At 46.1% G+C, this 22,315-nt stretch overlaps 1 protein-coding gene across 3 annotated transcripts in view; it reads right to left on the minus strand.

The window, feature by feature from the left end:
- Nucleotides 1-22,315, minus strand: part of LOC140393946 (AT-rich interactive domain-containing protein 2-like) — a 467,509-nt gene that overhangs the window by 158,097 nt on the left and 287,097 nt on the right. For 2 of the 3 annotated variants that reach the window (XM_072480629.1, XM_072480627.1), the window contains 3 exons: nucleotides 19,374-19,443; nucleotides 14,481-14,728; nucleotides 4,473-4,569 (listed from right to left, as the gene is read on the minus strand). In XM_072480629.1, the coding sequence (XP_072336730.1) occupies nucleotides 4,473-4,569; nucleotides 14,481-14,728; nucleotides 19,374-19,443 (415 nt within the window). The remainder of the gene's footprint in view (nucleotides 1-4,472; nucleotides 4,570-14,480; nucleotides 14,729-19,373; nucleotides 19,444-22,315) is intronic. The other variant, XM_072480628.1, reaches the window with a different exon arrangement.

A 22,315-nucleotide genomic window follows, 5' to 3' on the forward strand; every position in this document is an offset into this window, starting at 1 on the left:
TATAAATGATTTGGAAGAAAATGTAGCTGGTCTGATTAGTAAGTTCGCAGACGACAGAAATTGGTGGAGTTGTGGATAGTGAAGTGGATTGTCAGAGGATACAGCAAGATATAAACTGGTTGGAGTCTTGGGTGGACAAATGGCAGATGGAGTTTAATCCTGACAAGTGTGAGGTAATGCACTTTGGAAGGTCCAATGCATGTATGAATTACACAGTGAATGGTAAAATTCTTGTGAATACTGACAGGCAGAGCGATCTGGGCGTGCATGTCCACCAATCACTGAAAGTGGCAATGCATGTGGGTAAAGTGGTCAAGAAGGCATACGGCATGCTGGCCTTCATCGGTCAGGGCACTGAATATTGGCAAGTCATGTTGCAGCTGTACAGGCCCTTAGTTCGGCCTCATATGGAATATAGTGTACAATTCTGGTCGCCACACTACCAGAAGGATGTGGATGCTTTGGAGAGGGTACAGAAGCAGCTTACTAGGATGTTGCCTGGTATGGAGGGCATTATCTATGAGGAGAAGTTAGATAAACTCGGTCTGTTCTCATTGGAACGACGGAGGCAAAGAGGTGCCCTGATAAAGGTCTATAAGACCATGAGTAGCATGGACAGAGTGGATAGTCAGATGCTCTTTCCTAGGGTAGATGAGTCAAGTACTAGGGGACATAGGTTTAAAGTGCATGGGGAAAAGGTTAGAAAAGACATGTGAGGCAAGTTTTTCGTTTACACCGAGGGTGGTAAATATATGGAACGCGCTGCCTGCAGAGGGGGTGGGAGCAGGTACGACAGTGGCATTTAAGGAGCATCTAGACAAATATATGAATAGGATGGGAATGGAAGGATACGGATACTATTGTCGGCGCAGGCTTGGGGGGCCGAAGGACCTGTTCCTCTGCTGCATTGTTCTTGTATATGCTCTGTAAGACATAACTTTCTCTCTTTTCCACCCCCGCCCCCTCCCCAACCCTCCCAACCTCCAAGGACTGCCTTGAGAGCCTCCCACAGCGTGGAAGGGAAGATTGAATCGGACTGGTTAGATCTTATATAGTCATCTATGGAGGTGGACACACACGCTCACAATTTTTTTTTATCAGCTACATTGTGGGATCTAATCTCCAAGGTGGACGTTGGATGGGGACAGACCATAAGACATAGGAGCAGAATTAGGCCACTCGGCAAATCGAGTCTGCTTCGCCATTCAATCATGGCTGATATTTTCTCATCCTCATTCTCCTGCCTTCTCCCCATAACCCCTGATCCCCAGACTCTGGGAACAAATTGATAAAGTGCAGGCATGGCCCAAAATAACAATCAGTGAGTACGCAGCTGCCATCATTGAAGGGAGAAGAACTTTATCCAAAAGCACCACGGATCACCCCCCCCCCCCCCCCCCCCCCAAGATGGAAGAGATTTAGGTTTGGAACAACCCAATCTAGGGTCCAAAACAAAGATCAGGGCCCCACCTAAAATAAGCTGATGAGGAACGAGGTTGTGGAGGGAGGCCAGCAGGAGCTGATAAAATTTGCATCATCCCAGTTAGGGGCATAAACGTAGTCATGACTACAACAGGGAGCCACAAAGCAATAACATATCAACCATTAGGATCAGCTATAATCTGAGAGGAGGAAAACTGAACTCTTTTATTAATTAGAATTGCTGTACCTCTGGATCTGCCACCGAAACCGGAATGAAAAACCTGCCAAACCCACCCCTTGCGCAGCCTTGTCAGATGCCTTGCGCAAGTGGGTCTCCTGCAAAAAAACATTGGAGCTTAACCTGTTGAGATGGGCAAATGCCCTCGACCCGCTTCACTGGGCCATTCAAACCTCTAATATTCCAGGTGACCAAACGGATTGCAGGTTTCCCACCTCATCTTAATCCAGAGTCAGCCATTCCCACCAAGGGAAAAAGTAGAGCACAAAGATTCACCCAAGATGGCCACCAAGCCAAGTCAGAAGACTGGACAAAGGAAAACCAACAGACACGGTCAGCAAACTACCTCCACCTCCCAAAAATGCCATCGCCAATGAATATGACCGCATCCAAAAGTAAATAAAGCCGAGGAAAATAAAGACTTATCCTGAAACTAAAACCTGCGTTTAACAAAACCAAACAAAACAAAAACCTTTAAGTTCATTTTCTAAAAAATTACTATAATGAGCTGCAGCGAACCCTCCAAAATCACTCACGTTAATTGATTTCCTAGTTAGCTGTAAGATTCCGAACTGGAGAAAATTAAAATAATAAAATACTAAGGCCCCAATTAATGTGCACGCTCCATTAAAGACTAAAAGTCGCACAACCAAATAACAACGCTGAAAAAGAACAAAAACCATGCATTAATGTAAAGAACAAAACATAGTAAAGAACCTCAAAATCTAATCAAAGGCAATAAGAACACAACCCAACAAGAAGAAGAAAAAACAAGAAATACAAAAGCACAACAGGGCCATAAACTAAGTTACACAGCGCACATCTTGTGCCTTTTAACAAGAGTCCGCATCTCCCGCCATGTCGAAAATATTATCTTTTGTCTCAAACGTGATTCTAAGATGAGCTGGATGGACCATCCGGAAACTGACTGCCCTTTTGTACAGAACAGCCCTCACTCCATTAAACGCGGCTCTTTTTTCGCTAACTTTGCCCCATGTCCTGATAAGGACTAATGGAGTGGCCTTCCCACTCAAAATCACGGTGTGCCCATGACCATCGCAGAACCGTTTCTTTTTTCTTCAAAACTGTGGAATCTACAATCACCGCACACGGTTGGTCTTCAGTTGAAGTGAGCGATGGGCCCGGTTAAGTTCAGGCAGGGCTGTGAACCCACCGTCACTTCCATTTTGAGAAACACGTCCAAGAAGTATTCTGTGGGGGTATGGTCCTTGATCCCCTCCGGCAACCCCACAATCCAGATTTTCTGCCTGCTGGACCTGTTCTCAGGTCATTCAGCTTGGTTCTTAAAGACTTGTTAGTTTCATCCACCAAAGTCAGATTGGACTCCAGCGTGGAAATCCGATCACTGTGGTTCTACAAAGCGACCTCCATTCTCTTAATCATGACTCCCTGGACTTCGATGGTCTTACTAGTTTTTTCCCAGCGCCACAAGAGTGGGGGCCAAGGCCTTTTCAATTGATCTTTTGAGATCCTCCGACACTATTTGTCGGTGTTTTTCAAACTCTTTTGTCAAAGTACTAGTGAGAACCTCGGCCGTTAGTAGAGTGGATGGAGAAAAAGAAACAGACTCCATCTTACTTCCTGTTGAGCCCCGAGAGGCTAGAGACTCTGTTGACTAATTTCTGCTCAAAACGTCCTTAGGTTTGTTTTGTCTGAGCATCTCAGCAAAGAAATAACTCTATCCTGATAACTAAAAGTTTCCAAGAAATAAACAACCAGTGGCGCGCAAGATAAAGGGCCAAAAGATCAGTCCTCAGTGGGAGAGCCACAACTTTTCTACTTGTAAACTAATTTTGCCTCATTCAGGTTGCACATGCCACATCTGAGCTCAATGTGGGGAAATCAGCAGATCTGAATCCCAATTCTGTTGCCTTTGCAGCACAGACAGCAATATATTCATTTTTCACAGTGCCATAAGATATCCTACAGTTCTTTGGGTTTAGAGATCTATATCTCTAGTTGCGGATATCAATACTCAATATAGAAACCGATTATAATTTATTTGAATAGTTACGTTGTAAAAAATCCTTCTTCAAAGTTAACAATATAAACTCCACTTTCTAGCGGGAAAGGTAGTTGCAGACCAAGAAGGTAGGTATATGATAGTCACTAAGTCACTGGGGGGTAAATCAGTGGCGCTGGTGACTGTACATGCCCGAATTGGGATGATGTAACATTTGAGGAGATTGGTGGCCGCAATTCCAGATTTAGACACGCAGTTGTTTATTTTTCTATTTTGTATTTTATAAATTGAAAAACGTTAATAAAATATAATTTTAAAACTCTATAAACTAGGAAAAACAAAGCAGCATCAAGGCACGAATGCTGTAGGAGTATATATTTCTCACATAAACCCCATGTGAATAAGGAAATCTGCAAGCATACAAGCAACAACATTGCATTCTTGTGCCTCTAAACACCGAGTGCAGCACTGGGATTTAGAACAAAACACTCTTCGCATTGATGGCCCTTTAACCAACCCATCAGTCACACCAAGTGAAGAAATACTAACAGCATTATTTTCATGTCATCATAACACATATTGAACTACTTTAAAGGCAGTTGTTGAACAGCAAAGTTCTTGAGAGTTGCCTTACCAGACTGGGAGTGTAAAAATGGAGGGTCATCAATGGTGGCACAACACTTCCAACATGGCAAAATGCAGCTGCATAAAAATAATTAGGCAATCCAATAAAGCACTTACTTAAAAACATACAAGTTCCAATGCAACCCATGTAACCACATTAATTAACCAGACTCTATTTATTTATCTGCAGAGAGGTCGACTTACCTCGAATTCGAAACCACTTGTCTGAAGAGTAAAGGCATTTTGTAATGGTGTGAAAAATCACCTGGGTACTTTGGAAGTCGATGGGATCCAACTGCAGCTGAAAAGGAAAGTAACTTTAAGAACTCTGCAAGCAAGGCTGGTCTGAATAAGTCATCTTGCAGATGTTAAATGTGAATCACGTGGCTTGCTCAAATTCAACCCATGCAAGCGGAACAGGATGAGATTCTTTGAGTAATTTGTTAGCGGAATTAATTTTGACAGTTTAAATAAGCCCTATTGGACTGTAGTCTACAACATAAAGCTTCCTTAACTGTGGTGCGGTTGGTCATTTTTACTTAAGACTGTCAAAGACAAAGTATGAAGAAGCAGAAGTCACTGACACTGTGCGAACCCCTTTTGAAGTATACATCACAGGCAGTAGTAGAAAGCAACTTATTCATGTTGGATTATACAAGAATTTCCGCCCTCCCTTACTATAGATCCACAGTTCGGAACACTGCCATCAAACTAGATAGGAATTCCATCAGTTACTTTTCAGGCAGGGAATTACAGGAACAGTTTGATAGAACAATATACTGCACTTCAAATATATGGCAAACATTTAACCATGTTTACACTGTTCAACAGCAAACTCTTCATTTGGAGTTAGGGCTGGTTTAGCTCAGTGGGCTAGACCAGTGATTGTCAAACTCAGGGGTGCGACCCGCGGGCGGGTGCCGGAGGGTCGCGGCGCCGTCCTTCGCGGCGCTCCCGATCGCGCAAATCTGCGCACAGCAGCCGGCTTTAACAATGCCGGCTGCAAGCGGCCTTCAAAATGGCCTCGAAAGTGTAAAAAAAAAAATGCGGCCGCATTGCACATGCACGCCCGATCATCGGTGCGCATGCGCATAACTGGTGATCGGGCACACATGCGCAGTGCGGCCACTTTTTTTTTAATGGTCGCAGCTTTTTGTTTTACAAGTTTGGGGGGGGGGGGGTTTATTCATTTTATTCACTGAGTTTTTATTTTTTTCATTTATTTTATTCATTTTATTATTTATTTCTTTTACAAGTTCGGGGGGGGGGGGTTTATTTGATAAAATTTTACAGGAAAAAATGCACAACTTTAGACAGATGGAGACTCCGTACTTTCTGACACCGGAAGGCTTCACCTTTATCCAACAGGTTCCATTGGAGGAGCGTGTACGAGGGCCAAAGGGACCCTCCATTTTTGTCAGCAGCAAACAAGGTAAGAGAAAATGGTGGGTCGCGCAGGTCGGCCGGGTTGGGTCCCGAAGGTTGGCCGGTTGGTAAAAATGGGTCCCCGGAAAAAAAGTTTGAAGAACACTGGGCTAGACAACTGGTTTGTGATGCAGAACAAGGCCAGCAGCGCGGGTTCAATTCCCGTACCAGCTGAGAATTCTGAATTCTCCGTGTACCTGAACAGGCGCCGTAATGTGGCGACTCGGGGCTTTTCACAGTAACTTCATTGCAGTGTTAATGCAAGCCTACTTATGACAATAAAGGTTATTTATTTTACTTAATTTGCATTATTTGGTAATTCTAGTTTGTTAGAATTAAAAGCAGCTTTGATTCATGGGGAATGGATTGCAGAAAGTTTTAAGTCAGTCAGATACCATTCCAACTGGGTCCATTCTATTTACAGTTTAAATAGTTGGGCAGAAATTCCAACAAATATTCACAGTAACTTCATTGCAGTGTTAATGTAAGCCTACTTATGACACTAATAAAGATTATTATTAACATTGAATAGTACAGCACAGTGCAGGCCCTTCGGCCCACGTTTTGTGCCGCCCACTTATCCTAATCGAAGATCAATAGAGCATAGAACAGTTATTGTTATTATTATTATTGATGTTTCTGCTGGATGAGATAGCTCTAGATTCTCAAAACAGGCTATGACCTGAATACCAAATGGTTGAGATCTCACTTGGGTGGCACGGTAGCACAGTTGCTTCACAGCTCCAAGGTCACAGGTTCGATTCCCGGCTTGGGTCACTGTCTGTGCGGAGTCTGCACGCTCTCCAGTGTCTGCGTGGGTTTCCTCTGGGTGCTCCTGTTTCCTCCCACAGTCCAAAGATGTGCAGGGTAGGTGGATTGGCCACGCTAAATTACCCTTAGTGGATACTAAGATTAGGTAGGGTTACTATGTTACGGGGATAGGATGGAGGTGTGGGCTTGGGTAGGGTGCTCTTCCCAAATGCCGGTGCAAACTCGATGGGTCGAATGGCTTCCTTCTGCACTGTAAATTCTGTCAGCCTGAACAGAGTTTTGCCAGTCTAAGTTAACTGATGCCAATTGCGATACACTAGGCTTTGAGACATCAACCAATGATGATAAATTAAGAATTTCAAATCAGAACCAATTGGCATGATACATCACAGTCAGCCTTTCTAATATGGATCTGGATAGTTTCTCTCCTCTCACTTTATGCTTCTCCAACTTTCCCATTTTCTTCTAAGCAATGAAGGAATAAGGTTTCCACCTCTTGAATTGCAAAGCCAACAGTTTTGCATTTCCCTTCTTTTGGTGAACTTTTTCCTCTTTCCTTCTTATTAAGCATATCTGGGACTGGTTTAGCACAGTGGGCTAAACAGCTGTCTTGCAATGCAGAACAAGGCAGCAGCGCAAGTTCAATTCCCGTACCGGCCTCCCCGAACAGGTGCCGGAATGTGGCGACTAGGGGCTTTTCACAGTAACTTAATTGAAGCCTATTTGTGACAATAAGCGATTATTATATATATTTACTTATTGACCTCCCTCAAGATTTTTTCTTAATAAAATGGGAGGTTTTTGAGTCTTTTATTAAACTTCTCAAGTTCAGCAGCTATACATTAAACTTCCAAAAAACCAGAAGGTGAGTTGTTACTGAAGCTTTCATCTCTTCACTGGTGCCTCCGCTCGCTCATTGGAAATCTTTATCCTTCCAGTCACTTTTCCTTTGACCACAGTCAGCTACACATCATGTACTTAAGCTTTCCTAAAGGTCTGGCCGATGATGCTCAGTATCTTGTGCGCATAGACAAGTTGCAAACAAAATATAACTTGTTTCAGTAGAATAGTAACAATGTTTTCATTTAATTACAATAATTTCTGCAGCTGTGTCAATTTAATTGGAGCGCTACCATAGTTACAGAATGTTAAAAAACACGCTTGACTGTATCAATACTTAAAACTGGCAATCTGTCAATCTGAAAAACAATGTACATTAACCTTTACCGTCCAATGTTTAGACACGTGAATAGACTTAGGGCATAACAATGAAACAAACCCAGTGTGAGAGAACTTGATAACAATTTATATGGCCACAAATTGAATTCCCGCCTTTGAAAAGATGGGATTAAGGAACCGTCTCGTGAAACAAGGCCAAGTATACAAACCAAGTATATTATACACAGAATCTAAATAAACAGATGGAAGTATCCAAAGAATATCCATCTATTTCACAAGTTTCTGCAAGAAAGCGGATTACATCGCACAATCCCCATCAGCTGACTAACTCTACTTACGATTTAGGAAATTCCTGAAATTAGTTGCAGTTAAATTCAAGGAAAAGGTTCTTGTCTCGTGTTCCAATATTCCACATCAAACTTTCATAGACTGGCGTTTCATAGCACACCAGGAAGCCAAAGAATCAATTCTCATTGCTTCCATGTATCCAGGGTATAGCCAGTTGAGCTACAATCACACCGGCTACAACCTTCCGAGGCGTGACTTACTTGACAACTACCTCCACTTGCTGAGTTTAAACGAATGAAGCCAATCCAACTCATTATATATGAATATGTGCAGGAGCATATGAAATTGCCATCGTCTCAAGCTGACATGGCATAAAGAAAACACCATTTTGTCAGAGAATTAGTTGAAACTAATCTTCTCACAAGCTTACATTTTTGAAGATGCAATCCCTTGTATACTGAATTAGATTAACAGCAGCATCTGGATGTAAATTACCTGAAATTCCTCCTAGTTCAAGTTATTTAGAAATCCATAACTTGACAGGTGTGGCACACAAGATTCTCAAGTTAAAGAAATGAAGTATGTGTAACAACTAGAAGTTGTTAAAACATTTGATGTGCACATCTCTGTACTCTGGCCATGCCAAAATATTTAAACAATCTTTGCTCCTATCTTCCCTCCCCAACATACATAGGTGAAATCCAGCTGTGGTTTGACAATATTAAAAGTGCAGAGCAGTTGACTTCCGTTGGCTGCCATGGTGTGAGTGGTCGCACATTTGGTGGCTCCCGCTCGTGGTGTTTTTTTCGGACCTTTTCCCCGGTTAACAGGTGGATGTGAGGAGGTAAAAAGGTGCAGCAGAGCTAGCAGAAGAGTGTGACCCACTGGTGCATGGTGCTGAGGGCCAGAAGCGATCGCAAAAGAGGAGAACAGAGTACAAAATCTGGTGCGGTGTCTGTGACACACGTGGAGATGGCAGCGGGTCAGGGAGCGGCCCTGTCGGCTCATTGGTCAACAGAACAGCTGGTGGGCTTCCTGAACGGGAAGTTCACCCAGCAACGCAAGGAGAATCTGGAGGACCAGGCCCGGGTGGTGGATTCAATTAAGGCGGTGATCGACCACATGGAGACGAGGCTGGAGGCCCAGGGTCAGATGATCCAGAAGATGGAGGTGGTGGTGGTGGGGGAACACGAGGAGCAGCTCACCTTGATGGCAGCGGAGATGGGGCTGATGTGGGATCAGCAGAGGTGGCTCCAGGAGAAAATCAAAGACCTGGAGAACCGGTCACACAGGCAGAATATTAGGATTGTGGGCCTGCCGGAGGGAAGCGAGGGAACGAACGCCGGTGCGTATGTGGGGTAGATGCTGGGGAAGCTACTGGGAGAGGGTGCATTCGCACGGCCTCTGGAAGTGGATTGAGCACACAGAGCGCTAATGAGGAAGCCCCAGGGGAACAAGCCGCCGAGGGCAATGGTGGTGCGATTGCGCCGTTTCCTGGACAAAGAGCGGATCTCGAAGTGGGCCAGGCAGACTAAGTGCTGCACCTGGGAAGGCAGTGAATTTCGAATGTGTCAGGATCTGGGTGCAGAGCTGGCCAAGAGGACAGCGAGCTTCAATAAGGCCAAGGCGGCCCTCTTGAAGAAGGGGGTGAAGTTCGGGATACCGTACCCGGAAAGTTTGTGGGTGACTTGTGAAGGCCGGGAACTGTACTTCGGGACGTCAGAGGAGGTGATGGAATTTATCAGGGACAATCTACTGGCAGGAGAAGGAGGACATTGAACTTTGGTGGAGACGCTTTGGCAGTGTGTTTAATTTGTGTTTGGGGCCATTGTTCGGCTTCAGGTTTGTTTTTTGTTCTCTTTTGGAAAATGGGGGTTGATCTCTTCGACTGGGTTTGGGGAGGGGTTGTTTTTGTTTGCACTAGCAGGATGGTTGAGCGGGGAGGGGGGAAACAGTGGGGGGTAGGATGCTAGGCACCATGGGCGGGGTCTGCCAGGCTAGCTGGGTGGGCTAGTTCATGGAAGCGCAGTGGAGTTGAGCAGAAGGTTAGTTGGGGGACGGGGATAGGGGTTGTTGTTTGGGGGACTTGGCGCGGTGGGAGGGGGGACGTGCTGTTGTCAGGGAAAGGGCTTCTAACAGGTAATGGGAGGAGGATCGATGGCGGTGGGCACCTGAGGGCAGGCCTATGGAGGTGTGGGACGCGGGCTAGAGGGGCTATCGTTGATCGGCAGGATGCCCCTCCGACCAGGCTGATCACGTGGAACGTGCGAGGGTTGAATGGGCCCATTTGTTCGCATATTTAAAAAGATTGAAGGCGGATGTGGCCATGCTACAGGAGGCTCACCTGAAGGTGGTGGATCAGACTAGACTGAGGAAGGGAAGGATAGGGCAAGTATTTCACTCGGGATTGGGCTCCAAAACGAAGGTGGTGCCGATTTTGATCAATAAGGGGGTAGCGTTTGAAGTGGGAAGTATAGTGGCGGACTCTGGGTGAGATACGTTATGGTGAGCGGGAAATTGGTTGGTGTTAGTGAACATTTATGTCCCGACTTGGAACAATGTTCCAGTGGGCAGCATGGTAGCATTGTGGATAGCACAATTGCTTCACAGCTCCAGGGTCCCAGATTCGATTCTGGCTTGGGTCACTGTCTGTGCGGAGTCTGCACATCCTCCCCGTGTGTGCGTGAGTTTCCTCCGGGTGCTCCGGTTTCCTCCCACAGTCCAAAGATGTGCAGGTTAGGTGGATTGGCCATGATAAATTGCCCTTAGTGTCCAAAATTGCCCTTAGTGTTGGGTGGGATTACTGGGTTATGGGGATAGGGTGGAAGTGTTGACCTTGGGTAGGGTACTTTTCCGGGGGCCGGTGTAGACTCGATGGGCCGGATGGCCTCCTTCTGCACTGTAAATTCTATGATAATGTTGAATTTATGAGGCGGGTGCTGGGGAGAATCCCTGACCTGAACTCTCATCAGTTAATTATGGGGGAGGGACACACAACTTCAATACAGTCCTGGATCCGAGTCTGGACCAGTCAACCTCAAGGTCAGGGAGGGTATCGGCAACAGCTAAGGAGCTCCAGGGGGCCCAGCGCCCACAGTGGAGATTGGATGTGGGACTGTTGGCAGAGGAAGAGGTGTGTGAGCGGGTGAGGAAGACCATCCGGGAGATGTGGAGATTAATGACACGCGGGAGGTTTCGGCAGGTATGGTATGGGAGGCACTGAAGGCAGTGGTCAGGGGGGAGTTTATTTTGATTTGGGCACAAAGGGAAAAGGCGGAGATAGAAAGGCTGCCGGTGGACAGGAGATATGCGGATGCCCCGGAGGCGGGGCTGCTAAAGGTGCGGCAGAGGCTGCATATGGAGTTTGGGCTATTATCTACGGGTAAGGCGGTGGGCCAGTTGAAAAGAATGAGAGGAACGTTGTATGAGTATGGGGAGAAGGTGAACAGGATGCTACTGCACCAGTTGAGGAAGCAGGAGGAGGCGAGGGAGATTGGGAAAGTGAAGGACACGGGTGGGAATACGGTCTTGGACGCGGCGGGGGTGAATGGGATGTTTAGGGACTTCTTTAGCAAGCTGTACGAGTCGCAACCCCAAGCCGGGGTGGAGGGGATGAGGCGGTTTCTAGAGAGGTTGGAGTCCCTGAACGTGGATGAGGAGTTGGTGGAGGGTCTGGGGGCCCCAATTGGGCTGGTAAACGTAGTGGAGGGGCTAGAGGCGATGCTAATTGGCAAGGCCCCGGCTTCCGGACTGCTGCTAGTAAGGGCTTTCAATTGAGGCAAAGGAGCTGGGAGAACCCCCCCACCCCGTAGGCGTCAATCTCCCTCATTCTAAAGAGGGATAAAGACCCGGAAAAATATGGGTCACATAGATCTATTTCCCTGCTAAATGTAGATGGCAAGCCATTGACCTCGAGGATTGTGTGCCAGGGATAATAGGGGAGGAGCAGATGGGGTTCGTGAAGGGGAGGCATTTGGCGGCCAACATTAGGAGGTTACCTAATGTAATCATGATGCCTCTAGAGGGACGAGAGGTAGAGGTTGCGGTTGCCATGGACGCAGAGAAGGTCATTGACCAAGTGGAGTGGGAATACCTATGGGAGGTCCTGGGGTGCTTTGGGCAGGGATTTGTGGACTGGGTCCGGTTGTTATATCAGGCACCGGTGGCGAGCGTGCTGACAAACCGGGTGAGTTCAGATTATTTTAGGCTGCACCGAGGGACGAGGCAGGGGTGCCCACTTTCCACACTGTTTGCCCTAGCTACAATGGCACTGAGAACGCGGGAACTGGCAGGGGATAGTATGGGGGGGGGTCTCGTTTTACGTGGATGATTTACTTCTAAACATTTCAAACCCGCAGGGGTAGGATGGAGGGGTTATGGGGATATTAGAGGAATTTGGTCGGTTTTCGGGGTATAGTCTAAATTGAATATGGATAAGAGTGAAGTCTTTGCGATTCAGGCGAGGGGGCAGAAGAGATTGGGGGAGATGCCGTTCAAGGTGGTAGGGGGGAGCTTTTGGTATTTGGGTATCCGGGTGGCACGGGAATGGGAGCAGCTGCACAAGCTGAATTTGAGTCGGCTGGTAGAACAGATATTGGGGGGGGGGGAGAAGAGATCTTCGGAGATTGGACGTGCTCCCGCTGTCATTGGTGGGGCAAGTACAGACAGTGAAAATGACGGTCCTCCCGAGGTTCTTGTTCGTCTTTCACAGCCTTCCAATTTTTATCCCCAAGTCGTTCTTTAAAAAAGTAAATGTGGTGATCTCGGGATTTGTTTGGGCAGGTAAAATCCCACGGGTGGGGAGTGTGTTGCTGGAGGGGGGCGTGAGAGGGGGGGCATGGGGTGGGGGCTGGCTCTTCTGAATTTTATAAATTATTATTGGGCAACAAATATAGCAATGGTCAGGAACTGGGTAGTGGGGGAGGGGTTGGTTGGGAGTGGGTGGAGGCGGCCTTATGTAAAGACACGAGTTTGGGGGCACTATTAATGGCACCTCTGCCATTCTCGCTGGCCAGGTACTCCACAAATCTGGCGGTAGTGGCAGCCTTGAGGGTATGGGGACAGTGGCGCAGCACATGGGCTGGAAGGGGCGCTGGTGTGGGCACCAATATATGGTAACCACCGGTTCGCTCCGGAGGAGTTGGATGGGGGGTTGGCAGCGGGCAGGAATCGAGAGATTTGGAGATCTCTTTATTGATGAGGGCTACCCAAGCTTTGAGGAGGAGTTTGAGCTGTCAGGTGGGAATGGATTCCAGTATCTGCAAGTGAGGGACTTTGTGCGGAGGCTGGTTTCGTCCTTCCCTCACCTGCTGCGCCAGGGCCTCCAGGATAAGGTGGTGTCGAGACTGGTAGGAGAGGGGAAGATTTCAGAGATCTACAAGGAACTGATGGAGTGGGAGGGAGCCACGATAGGGGAACTGAAGAGAAAGTGGGAAGAGGAGCTGGGTGGGGAGTTGGAGGCTGGATTATGGGAGGAGGCCCCGAGGCGAGTCAATGCATCCTCATCATCTGCCAGGCTCAGCCTGATACAATTTAAGGTGGTCCGCAGGGCACACATGACGGTGGCCTGGATGAGCAGGTTCTTTGAGGGGGTGAAGGATAGGTATGGGCGGTGTCGGGGGTTCTACTATGTTCATATGTTTTGGGCATGTCCGAGGCTGAGGGGTTTCTGGCAGGCGTTGGCTGACCTTATGTCAGAGGTATTAAAAGTGAGATGCTGTACCAAGTCCAGAGGTGGCGACCTTTGGCATGTCGGAAGATCCAGGAGCCCAGGGGGTGAGAGAGGCCGATGTCCTGGCCTTTGCCTCCCTGGTGGCCCGGCGAAGGATCCTGCTAGGATGGAGGGACTCGGAACCCCTGAAGTCGAGGGTATGGGTTTGTGACATGGCGGGTTTCTCAGACTCGAGAAAATTAAATTTGCCTCGAGGGGATCGCTGCAGAAGTTTGCCCGGAGGTGGCAGCCGTTCATCGACTTCTTCAAGAAAAATTAAGCTATCAGCGGGTGGGGATGGGGGAAGGAGGCATGAGGGTGTGAGTAAGGTCTGGAAAACCAGTGGAAAGGGGGCTGGGGAAGGAGGTCCGGTTTGTGCAAGCCATGTTGGCTGGGTGTTTGTTACTTGGGGGGAGGGGGGTGTTAGTTATATTGTTTTGCTCTTGTTGAAACCTGATGTTTAAAATTGTTAAAACTATAAATGCCATAATAAAATATTTTCTTTAAAAAAAGTGCAGAGCAGTTAATAATGCAAGCAGGTTACCAACAAAAATTGGTTTTGGTACTCAAACAAATGGCACTGACTGGAAAGAAATCTTGGTCCATTAGAATGTTATTACCGTATCAATATGTTCATCTTGAATACTCTCTAACTTTGCTTGTTCAAATGAACTAATGTTGAAGCCAGTAAACTACTCCAGGCTTAGAAAAATCCAGATATTTGGTTTCATACAATTCTAAGAGATGTCTACATTTTTCAATTCCAAGATATTCAGAACTGGGTGAATAGTTTGATTCATTAATGGAATGAGAAAACACACTGAATCCATTTATCTTACCTCTGCCATTACATTCCCCAGTGTGTCCAGGCCCATTTGCTTAAGTGAGACATGCCTATTATGAGCACATAACAGCAGAAACCGCAGGCACGTTCGGTTAGCTAGCAGCTTGGCGTTCCCTTCTTCCATGGACAAATTGTGGATAATAACAGCGATCTGCAGCACCCGTTGCCCTTCTAGGTCGTTAATGCCCAATTTCTGTGGAGGGTGGAACAAGACAGAGTCCCATCGATCATCGCTAGCAGCTTCTAGGAGTGAGGGGCAAAAATTGAAACAAAATGATAAAATTGAGTCATTGCAGCAACTGAGTGGCTAGCTGTCCATTTTACATGTTCTATTATTTAACTGGTGTCTGCTGAGTAGTTTAATGAGCATAACTGGTGAAAATAACATTAATTCTGGAATAAATTACAAGACTGTTACAAGACTGACCATAACTAAAATCAAAATGTTCAAGCCTATTAAGCTGGATGAGTTACATTTAATGTATGGGCTTTGGTGTTTTAACTATCACCTAAAGTTAAAAGCATTAAATGAACTGACGTGTAAGCCAGTAAACTTCTCCAGGTAACAATGATTATCATAGAATTTACAGTGCAGAAGGAGGCCATTCGGCCTATCGAGTCTGCACCGGCTCTTGAAAAGAGCACCCTACACAAGGTCAACACCTACACCCGATCCCCATAACCCAGCAACCCCACCCAACACTAAGGGCAATTTTGGACACCAAGGGCAATTTATCATGGCCAATCCACTTAACCTGCACATCTTTGGACTGTGGGAGGAAACCGGAGCACCCGGAGGAAACCCACACACACACACGGGGAGGATGTGCAGACTCCGCACAGACAGTGACCCAAGCCAGAATCGAACCTGGGACCCTGGAGCTATGAAGCAATTGTGCTATCCACAATGCTACCGTGCTGCCCTAAATGATGTGGAGATGCTGCGATGGACTGGGGTGGGCACAGTAAGAAGTCTTACACCATGTTAAAGTCTTTGCTGTAAAGGTATCTGCCTCTATTTTGATGCAAGGAAGACACAAGAACTTTGAGAATAGGGACAAGCAGTGGGATTTGTTTTGGATTGCTGTAGCAAACTGTTCGATAGTCACAGGACAGAATAGCTTTAATGTTTAAATCTCCACAATTTTGATTCCACGCCAAATTATGAGAGAGAATTCTGTAACAAATATCTCGACTCCATTCTGACTAAACTTTCATTGTATACTTTTCAATTAATTGTCTTTTTCTCTAAATAATTATCTACTAATGCTTCTGTAAAAGGACCATGGATGCAATTTAATCTAGATTGAGTTAGTTAGCATTTGCACTAATACACTTGTCAGCTCTCAATTTCAAATAGCTAACATTCCCTGCGTGGTCTCACATGTAAATGTTTAACTGAAAACAACAAAATTTAAATAATAGTAAAGCAGCGCTCTCAAAATGGTGCAGCAGAGTACCATCTCAATGTCAATCACAGGGATCATCAAGTAATGGCCAGTAGCTTTCCAATGAGAGAGAAAAAGTCAGATAGAATCATTCAGATGTCTCCCAGTAATAGACTTAACATGAATATGGCCAGGAACCAGCTTGTCTTTTCAGGGACAGAATAGTATGCGGAATGACAAGTTATTTTTCCAAAAAAGATAAATGAGCTCAAAAGTAGGCTAATTCATCGACTCTGACCTACCCCCCGCCCCCCCCCCCCCTCCCCCAGAGTCACTGAACATGAGACAGTTTCACAGGGGGAGCCATTGTGATCGTGCCTTTTGAACTTCCATGTACATGTTTATTCTAGATTGCTATCAGTTTTTGAAATCCACTCTGCAGTATTTGAAATCCACTCTGCTGGATGAACTGGCACCAGTACTATTAACATATCAAGGACATTTGCACGATAGCACAGTGGTTAGCACTGTTGCTTCACAGCGGCAGAGACCAGGGTTCGATTCCTGGCTTGGGCCACCGTCTGTGCGGAGTGTGCGCGCTCTCCCCATGTCTGCATATTGTGATATGTGAACTGTTATTAAACTAAAATAAACTCAAGTGGACTGCCAAGGGGGTTGAGGCAGGAGGTTGTTACTGCCTAGCAGCCCAGTCAGACTGTGAGGCCTGGACACTTGTCCTGAACTCTGGAGGCATCAACACCACAGAGGCAGCAGCCAACATTAGAACACCTATGGTCTGGGCCTTAGCACTGGGGACATCCCCACGACCAGAGGGTGGGTGTGTGATCTGGGGAGGGATCCAGCGCCCAGTCCTCTCACAAACATCCTGAAAGACGTGCTTAAGTGAATCGGACATTCCGAATTCTCCCTTGGTGTACCCAAACAGGCGCTGTAGTGTGGCGACTAGGGGATTTTCACAGTAACTTCATTGCAGCGTTAATGTAAGCCTACTTGTGACACTAATAAAGAATTGTTTTTTTCTTAAATCGTTCATGGGATGTGGGTGTCACTGGCCAGGCCAGCATTTGTTGCCCATCCCTCAGGGCATTTAAGAGTCAACCACATTGCTGTGGATCTGGAGTCACATGCAGGCCAGACCAGATAAGGATCTCAGATTTCCTTCCTTAAAGGACATTAATGAACTGGATGGGTTTTTACAACAATCAACAATGGTTTCATGGCTGTCATTAGACTTTTAATTCCAAATGTCTTTATTGAGTTCAAATTCCACCATCTGCCCTGGCGGAATTTGAACCCACTGTTCTAATTCTTATTCCTTCCAGAAAACAATCTGACAGACTTCAATAAGCAATACCTGCCCAAGATTGAATACAACCAGCCTACAAAAATCTCTCTCAAACCCACGGAAATGGATTAATAATATGCAATCACATTTTTAATAACAAGATCAGAAAGAGTTTAAGATTTCAGTTTCTGATGCTCAATACTGTATTAAATCAACTACCTAGTTTGTTTTCACCGAATAAACTCACTATAATATTGCATATTAATTAGATGCAAGACTGCCCCTTAAAAGTAGCTATATGATGTAACTGGCAAAGTCATTAAACCTAAAAGCATAAAATCAGTTTTAAACATATAAAACCTTATCGCCCCTACTAGCAGTGACCTTCTAATCTTGTTTGTGGAAAGCCAGGATTTTTTAAAAAATAGAGTAATTCCCCGCCAGTAGATGGAGATACTGTAATAGTGTGTCTAACTCTGTTGCCTCACAGCGTCAGGGACCCAAATTCGATTCTGGCTGGGGTGACTTGTTGTGCGGAGTCTGCACATTCTCCCAGTGTCTGCATGGGTGCTCCGGTCTCCTCCCATAGTCCAAAGATACGCATGTTAGGTGGATTGGCCATGCTAAATTGCCCTAGTACTCAAAGATGTGACTTATAGGTGGGGTTACAGCAATAGGGTGGGGGAGTGGGCATAAGAAGGATGGTCTTTCAGAGGGTCAGTGCAGATTTGATCGGCTGAATTGTCTCCTTCTGCACTGTAGGGATTCTATGGAATGCATTAACCAATTTATTTATCGGCAATATTTTTACAATAGCTGCTATGATCGAAGCATTCCCATGGAGTCAACATTCAATTTTCACATCATTAAAAGCTCCCCATTCCCTGGTTTCCCTCTAACACTCCAGAATTTACATTAGCAATAGTGTGACTGATTTCAAAAATGTCTCCAAATCTCCCAAGAATCATCACCCTCCCCCCACCCAGCCCTTACTAAAACCCATTACTACTGTTTAAAAAATTCATTTATGGGATGTGGGCATCACTGGCAATGCCAGCATTTATTGCCCATCCCTAGCTGCCCTTCAGAAGGTGGTGGTGAATTGCCTTCTTGAACCGCTGCAGTCCTTAAGGCGTAGGCATACACACTGTGCTGTTCCCGGGGGGGGGGTTCAGGATGTTGCCCCAGCAACAGTGAAGGAACTGTGATATATTTCAAAGTCAGGGTGATGAGTGACTTGGAGGGAAACCTCCAGGTGGTGGGGTTCCCAGGTGTCTGTCCTTCAAGATAGTAGTGGTCGTGCGTTTGGAAGGTGCTGTCTAAGGAGCCTTGGTGAGTTAATGCAGTGCATCTTGTAGATGGTACACACAGCTGCTACTGTTCGTCAGTGGTAGAGGGGTTGAATGTTTGTGGAAGAAGGAGCAATCAAGCAAGCTGCTTTGTCCTGGATGGTATCGAGCCTCTGAGTGTTGTTGGAGCTGCACTACTTCAGACAAGTGGAGAGTACTGCAAAGCATTTCTTAGAACCATCACTAGGTCATGAGACTCTCCATTAGTGACCTGGGTAGTAAGCTCATGTTGGTCGAGATTCCTCCTAAGTATTTTTTGAAATTTAGTGTACTCAATTAATTTTTTCGAATTACGGGGCAATTTAGCGTGGCCAATCCACCTAGCCTGCACATCTTTTGGGGTGTGGGGGCGAAACCCACGCAAACACAGGGAGAATGTGCAAACTCCACAAGGACAGTGACCCAGAGCCGGGATCGAACCTGGGACCTCGGCGCTATGAGACTGCAGGGCTAACCCACTGCGACACCGTGCTGCCCTAGATTCCTCCTAAGTTTACTGTCAAGCAGCATTTCACATTGCAACAAGAGCGAGCGAAGCAAATTGACAGAACGGTAGAAATGAAATGAAAATCGCTTATTGTCACAAGTAGGCTTCAAATGAAGTTATTGTGAAAAGCCCCTAGTCGCCACATTCCGGCGCCTGTTCGGGGAGGCTGGTACGGGAATTGAACCGTGCTGCTGGCCTGCCTTGGCCTGCTTTCAAAGCCAGCGATTTAGCCCTGTGCTAAACCAGTCCAAGATGGAAACTTTAAAAGCAACAGCTTTCTGAACTAGGAGATCAACAGTCTCCACAACATTTGTATATTTACATCTGTGCTGGCTCTTGCTCAGAAACTTGGTCTTACCTTTAGATTTTTGACTTTTATCTCCAATAAGCTCCCGTACTTCGTGGTCTTCAACTGTCTCTTTCCAAAACTATTAACAATATCACATGTTTAAACTTTTAGAATTAGTGTGCAAAATCAGATTAGACACAAAACATTAGAACACTTTTACAATACTATCCTCATCATTTACTTCCATCCATGCTTGCTTTGTTACCCTTTCAAGAAAATGTTGAGAAATGTAGCACGTTTCAAATCTGAAATTCAGGCAAATTTCAGTCATCCAAAAACAAAGCTCCAACAGATACTCCTCTGGAAGGTTCTTAATGCACGCTGTAAGTAAATCACCTTTTCAATAATAGATTTCAATAATAAAATTTCTGAGAAGTCAGTTACATTAAAAGACATAAAAATATTAAGCATGTAGTCAAACAACATAACCTAAAGATTTGGGAGCACACAGTTTGAGGTAAAGAACTGCACACTAGGTATACAAATGTGCAAAATAAGAATGCAATTAATGGAATAGAATTAAGCAGGTTTGAAAAGGGCCCCAAAAAGGAAATAAAACTCTCAATGCACAATCTTCAGTAATTTTTAAAAAATCAATAGGATAAGTTGCCAGCGGAGCAGCATGCATATCCAGAAAGATTACCCTCAGGCTTTACAATACGCTGGTCAAATGATCAAATCTGATCAACGTGTCACAAGAAGCATGTTTATGCATTAGAAAGGGACAGAGAATAATAGCAAAAGTTATCCAGAGATGGGAATGAGCTATGAAGAGGGGTCAGGAAAATTCAGGATCGACAGTTTAAAGAGATAAAGAGGTATGGGAGACAGTTAAAGGGGGCCTCAATGAGGTACATAAAATAAATTACACTGGTACAGTTAACATGGAATATTATTTCAATATTACTTCAAAAATGAGCGAGGCAAATAGAGCCACAGGGCAGAAATCTAAATGAAGGAAAATTAAATTCAGAACAAAGGGTGGCACAGTGGCAAGCACTGCTGCCTTACAGCGCCAGAGACCAAGGATCGATTCTGACCTCGAGTGACTGTGTGGAGTTTGCACTTTCGTCCTGTGCCTGTATGGGTTTCCTCCCACTGTCCAAAGACGTGTAGGTTAGGTGGATTGGCTATGCTAAATTGCTCCTAGGTGGGGTTACAGGGATAGGGTGGGGGATTGGGCTTGGATAGGGTGCTCTTTCATGGGGTCGATGCAGTTTGGTGCGCCAAATGACCTCCTTCAGCACTGTAGGGATTCTATGAAATGAGGAAGGACTTAAATTCGAGGATTGCAGTTGCAAAAGTTGCATGATGAATTCTGAGAATGATCTTTCAGATAGCAGAGACAAAAATACCACAAGTGCTCTACATGCAATTGGATGCTAGGCTGGAAGAGTTGAAAAGTGGTGAAGTCAGGATCATACAGTACAGAAGAGACCCTTTGGCCCATTGAGTCTGAACTGACAAAACTGCACAAAATCTACACTAATCTCTCATTTGTTTAAAAAATGTCACTAATCCCACTTTCCAGCACTTGGCCCATAGCCTTGAATGTTATGACATTTCAAGTGTTCATCCACGTACTTTTGAACGGTTGTGAGGTTTCCCGCCTCTACTACCCTCCCAGGCAGTGCATTCCAGACTCCCACCATCCTCTGGGTGAAATGCCTTTTCCTCAAATCCCCTCTAAACCTCGGGTGGGGGTGGGGGCCTAGGTATGGTGCTCTTTCGGGGATTGGTGTAGACTCAATGGGCTGAATAGCCTTGTGCACTGTAGGGATTTTATGATTCTATGAATAGTTAAAGTATCCCTAAAAGATGCGGACTACATTGGAAGAGGTTCAGAATCAGGTAAAACTTACGTATTTATCAACTACACATCATGCCATTTTGACATCAGCCTCCAGAATCCATAGACCACTGTCAGCAAGAAAAGGACTTGTACTGTGAATTTATAAATGCAGAGCTAGCAGACAGAATTGTTAAGTTGGTGATTGCATCCATTCCCATGGAAGCATTCCAGAAAAATCTTCTTTACAAGCCCAAAGTATATAACAATGAAGAGCTCCATTGGGGCAGCACAGTGGTTACCACTGTGGCCTCACAGGGCCACAGGTTCAATTCCAGCCTTGGGCAACTGCCTGTGTGACGTTTGCATTTCCCCCCCCCCCCCACACCGTGCCTCCCACAGTCCAAGGTGTGCAGGTTACCTGGATTGGCCATGCTAAATTGCCCCTTATTTAGGGTTACGGGGACAAGGCAGGGGAATGGGCCTGAGTTGGGTGCTCATTCAGAGGGTCGGTGCAGACCCAATGGGTCGAATGGCCTCCATCAGCACTGTAGGAATTCTATGATTCTACTCCAGGTGAATATAAGAAAGAAACAACTCTCACAGGTTGACAAAGTTTACAGGTCCCAATTGCTGATGCAAACATTAAAACATCCAAACCTAGCAAGACCTGTGGAAGATTGGATTTCTGCATGCACCAAGGAAATGCCAAGCCTTTCATCAATTCTGCAAGATATGTGGCAGAAAGGGCCATTGGCACTGGCAGTGCACTAGGGCAAAGGCTCATGCACAACAATGAGCCGTGCACTGATCTAAACAGACCATATACAATGGGTACCTTCAGGCAATAAGAATAACAATCCGGTGTCCTGTCAGAAACATACATGAGGGGAGAGATTCTCTGACCCCCCGCCGGGTCGGAGAATCGCCGGGGTCTGGCGTGAATCCTGCCCCCACCGGTTGCCGGATTCTCCGGCACCGGAGATTCGGCGGGGGCGGGAATCGCGCCGCGCCGGTTGGTGCCCCCCCCCCCCCCCGGCGATTCTCCGGCCCGGATGGGCCGAAGTCCCGATGCTAGAATGCCTGTCCTGCCGGCGTGGATTAAACCATCTCTCTTACCGGCGGGACAAGGCGGCGCGGGTGGGCTCCGGGGTCCTGGGGG

Source organism: Scyliorhinus torazame, chromosome 17 (genome assembly GCF_047496885.1).
Source record: "Scyliorhinus torazame isolate Kashiwa2021f chromosome 17, sScyTor2.1, whole genome shotgun sequence".
NCBI classification, from domain to species: domain Eukaryota; kingdom Metazoa; phylum Chordata; class Chondrichthyes; order Carcharhiniformes; family Scyliorhinidae; genus Scyliorhinus; species Scyliorhinus torazame.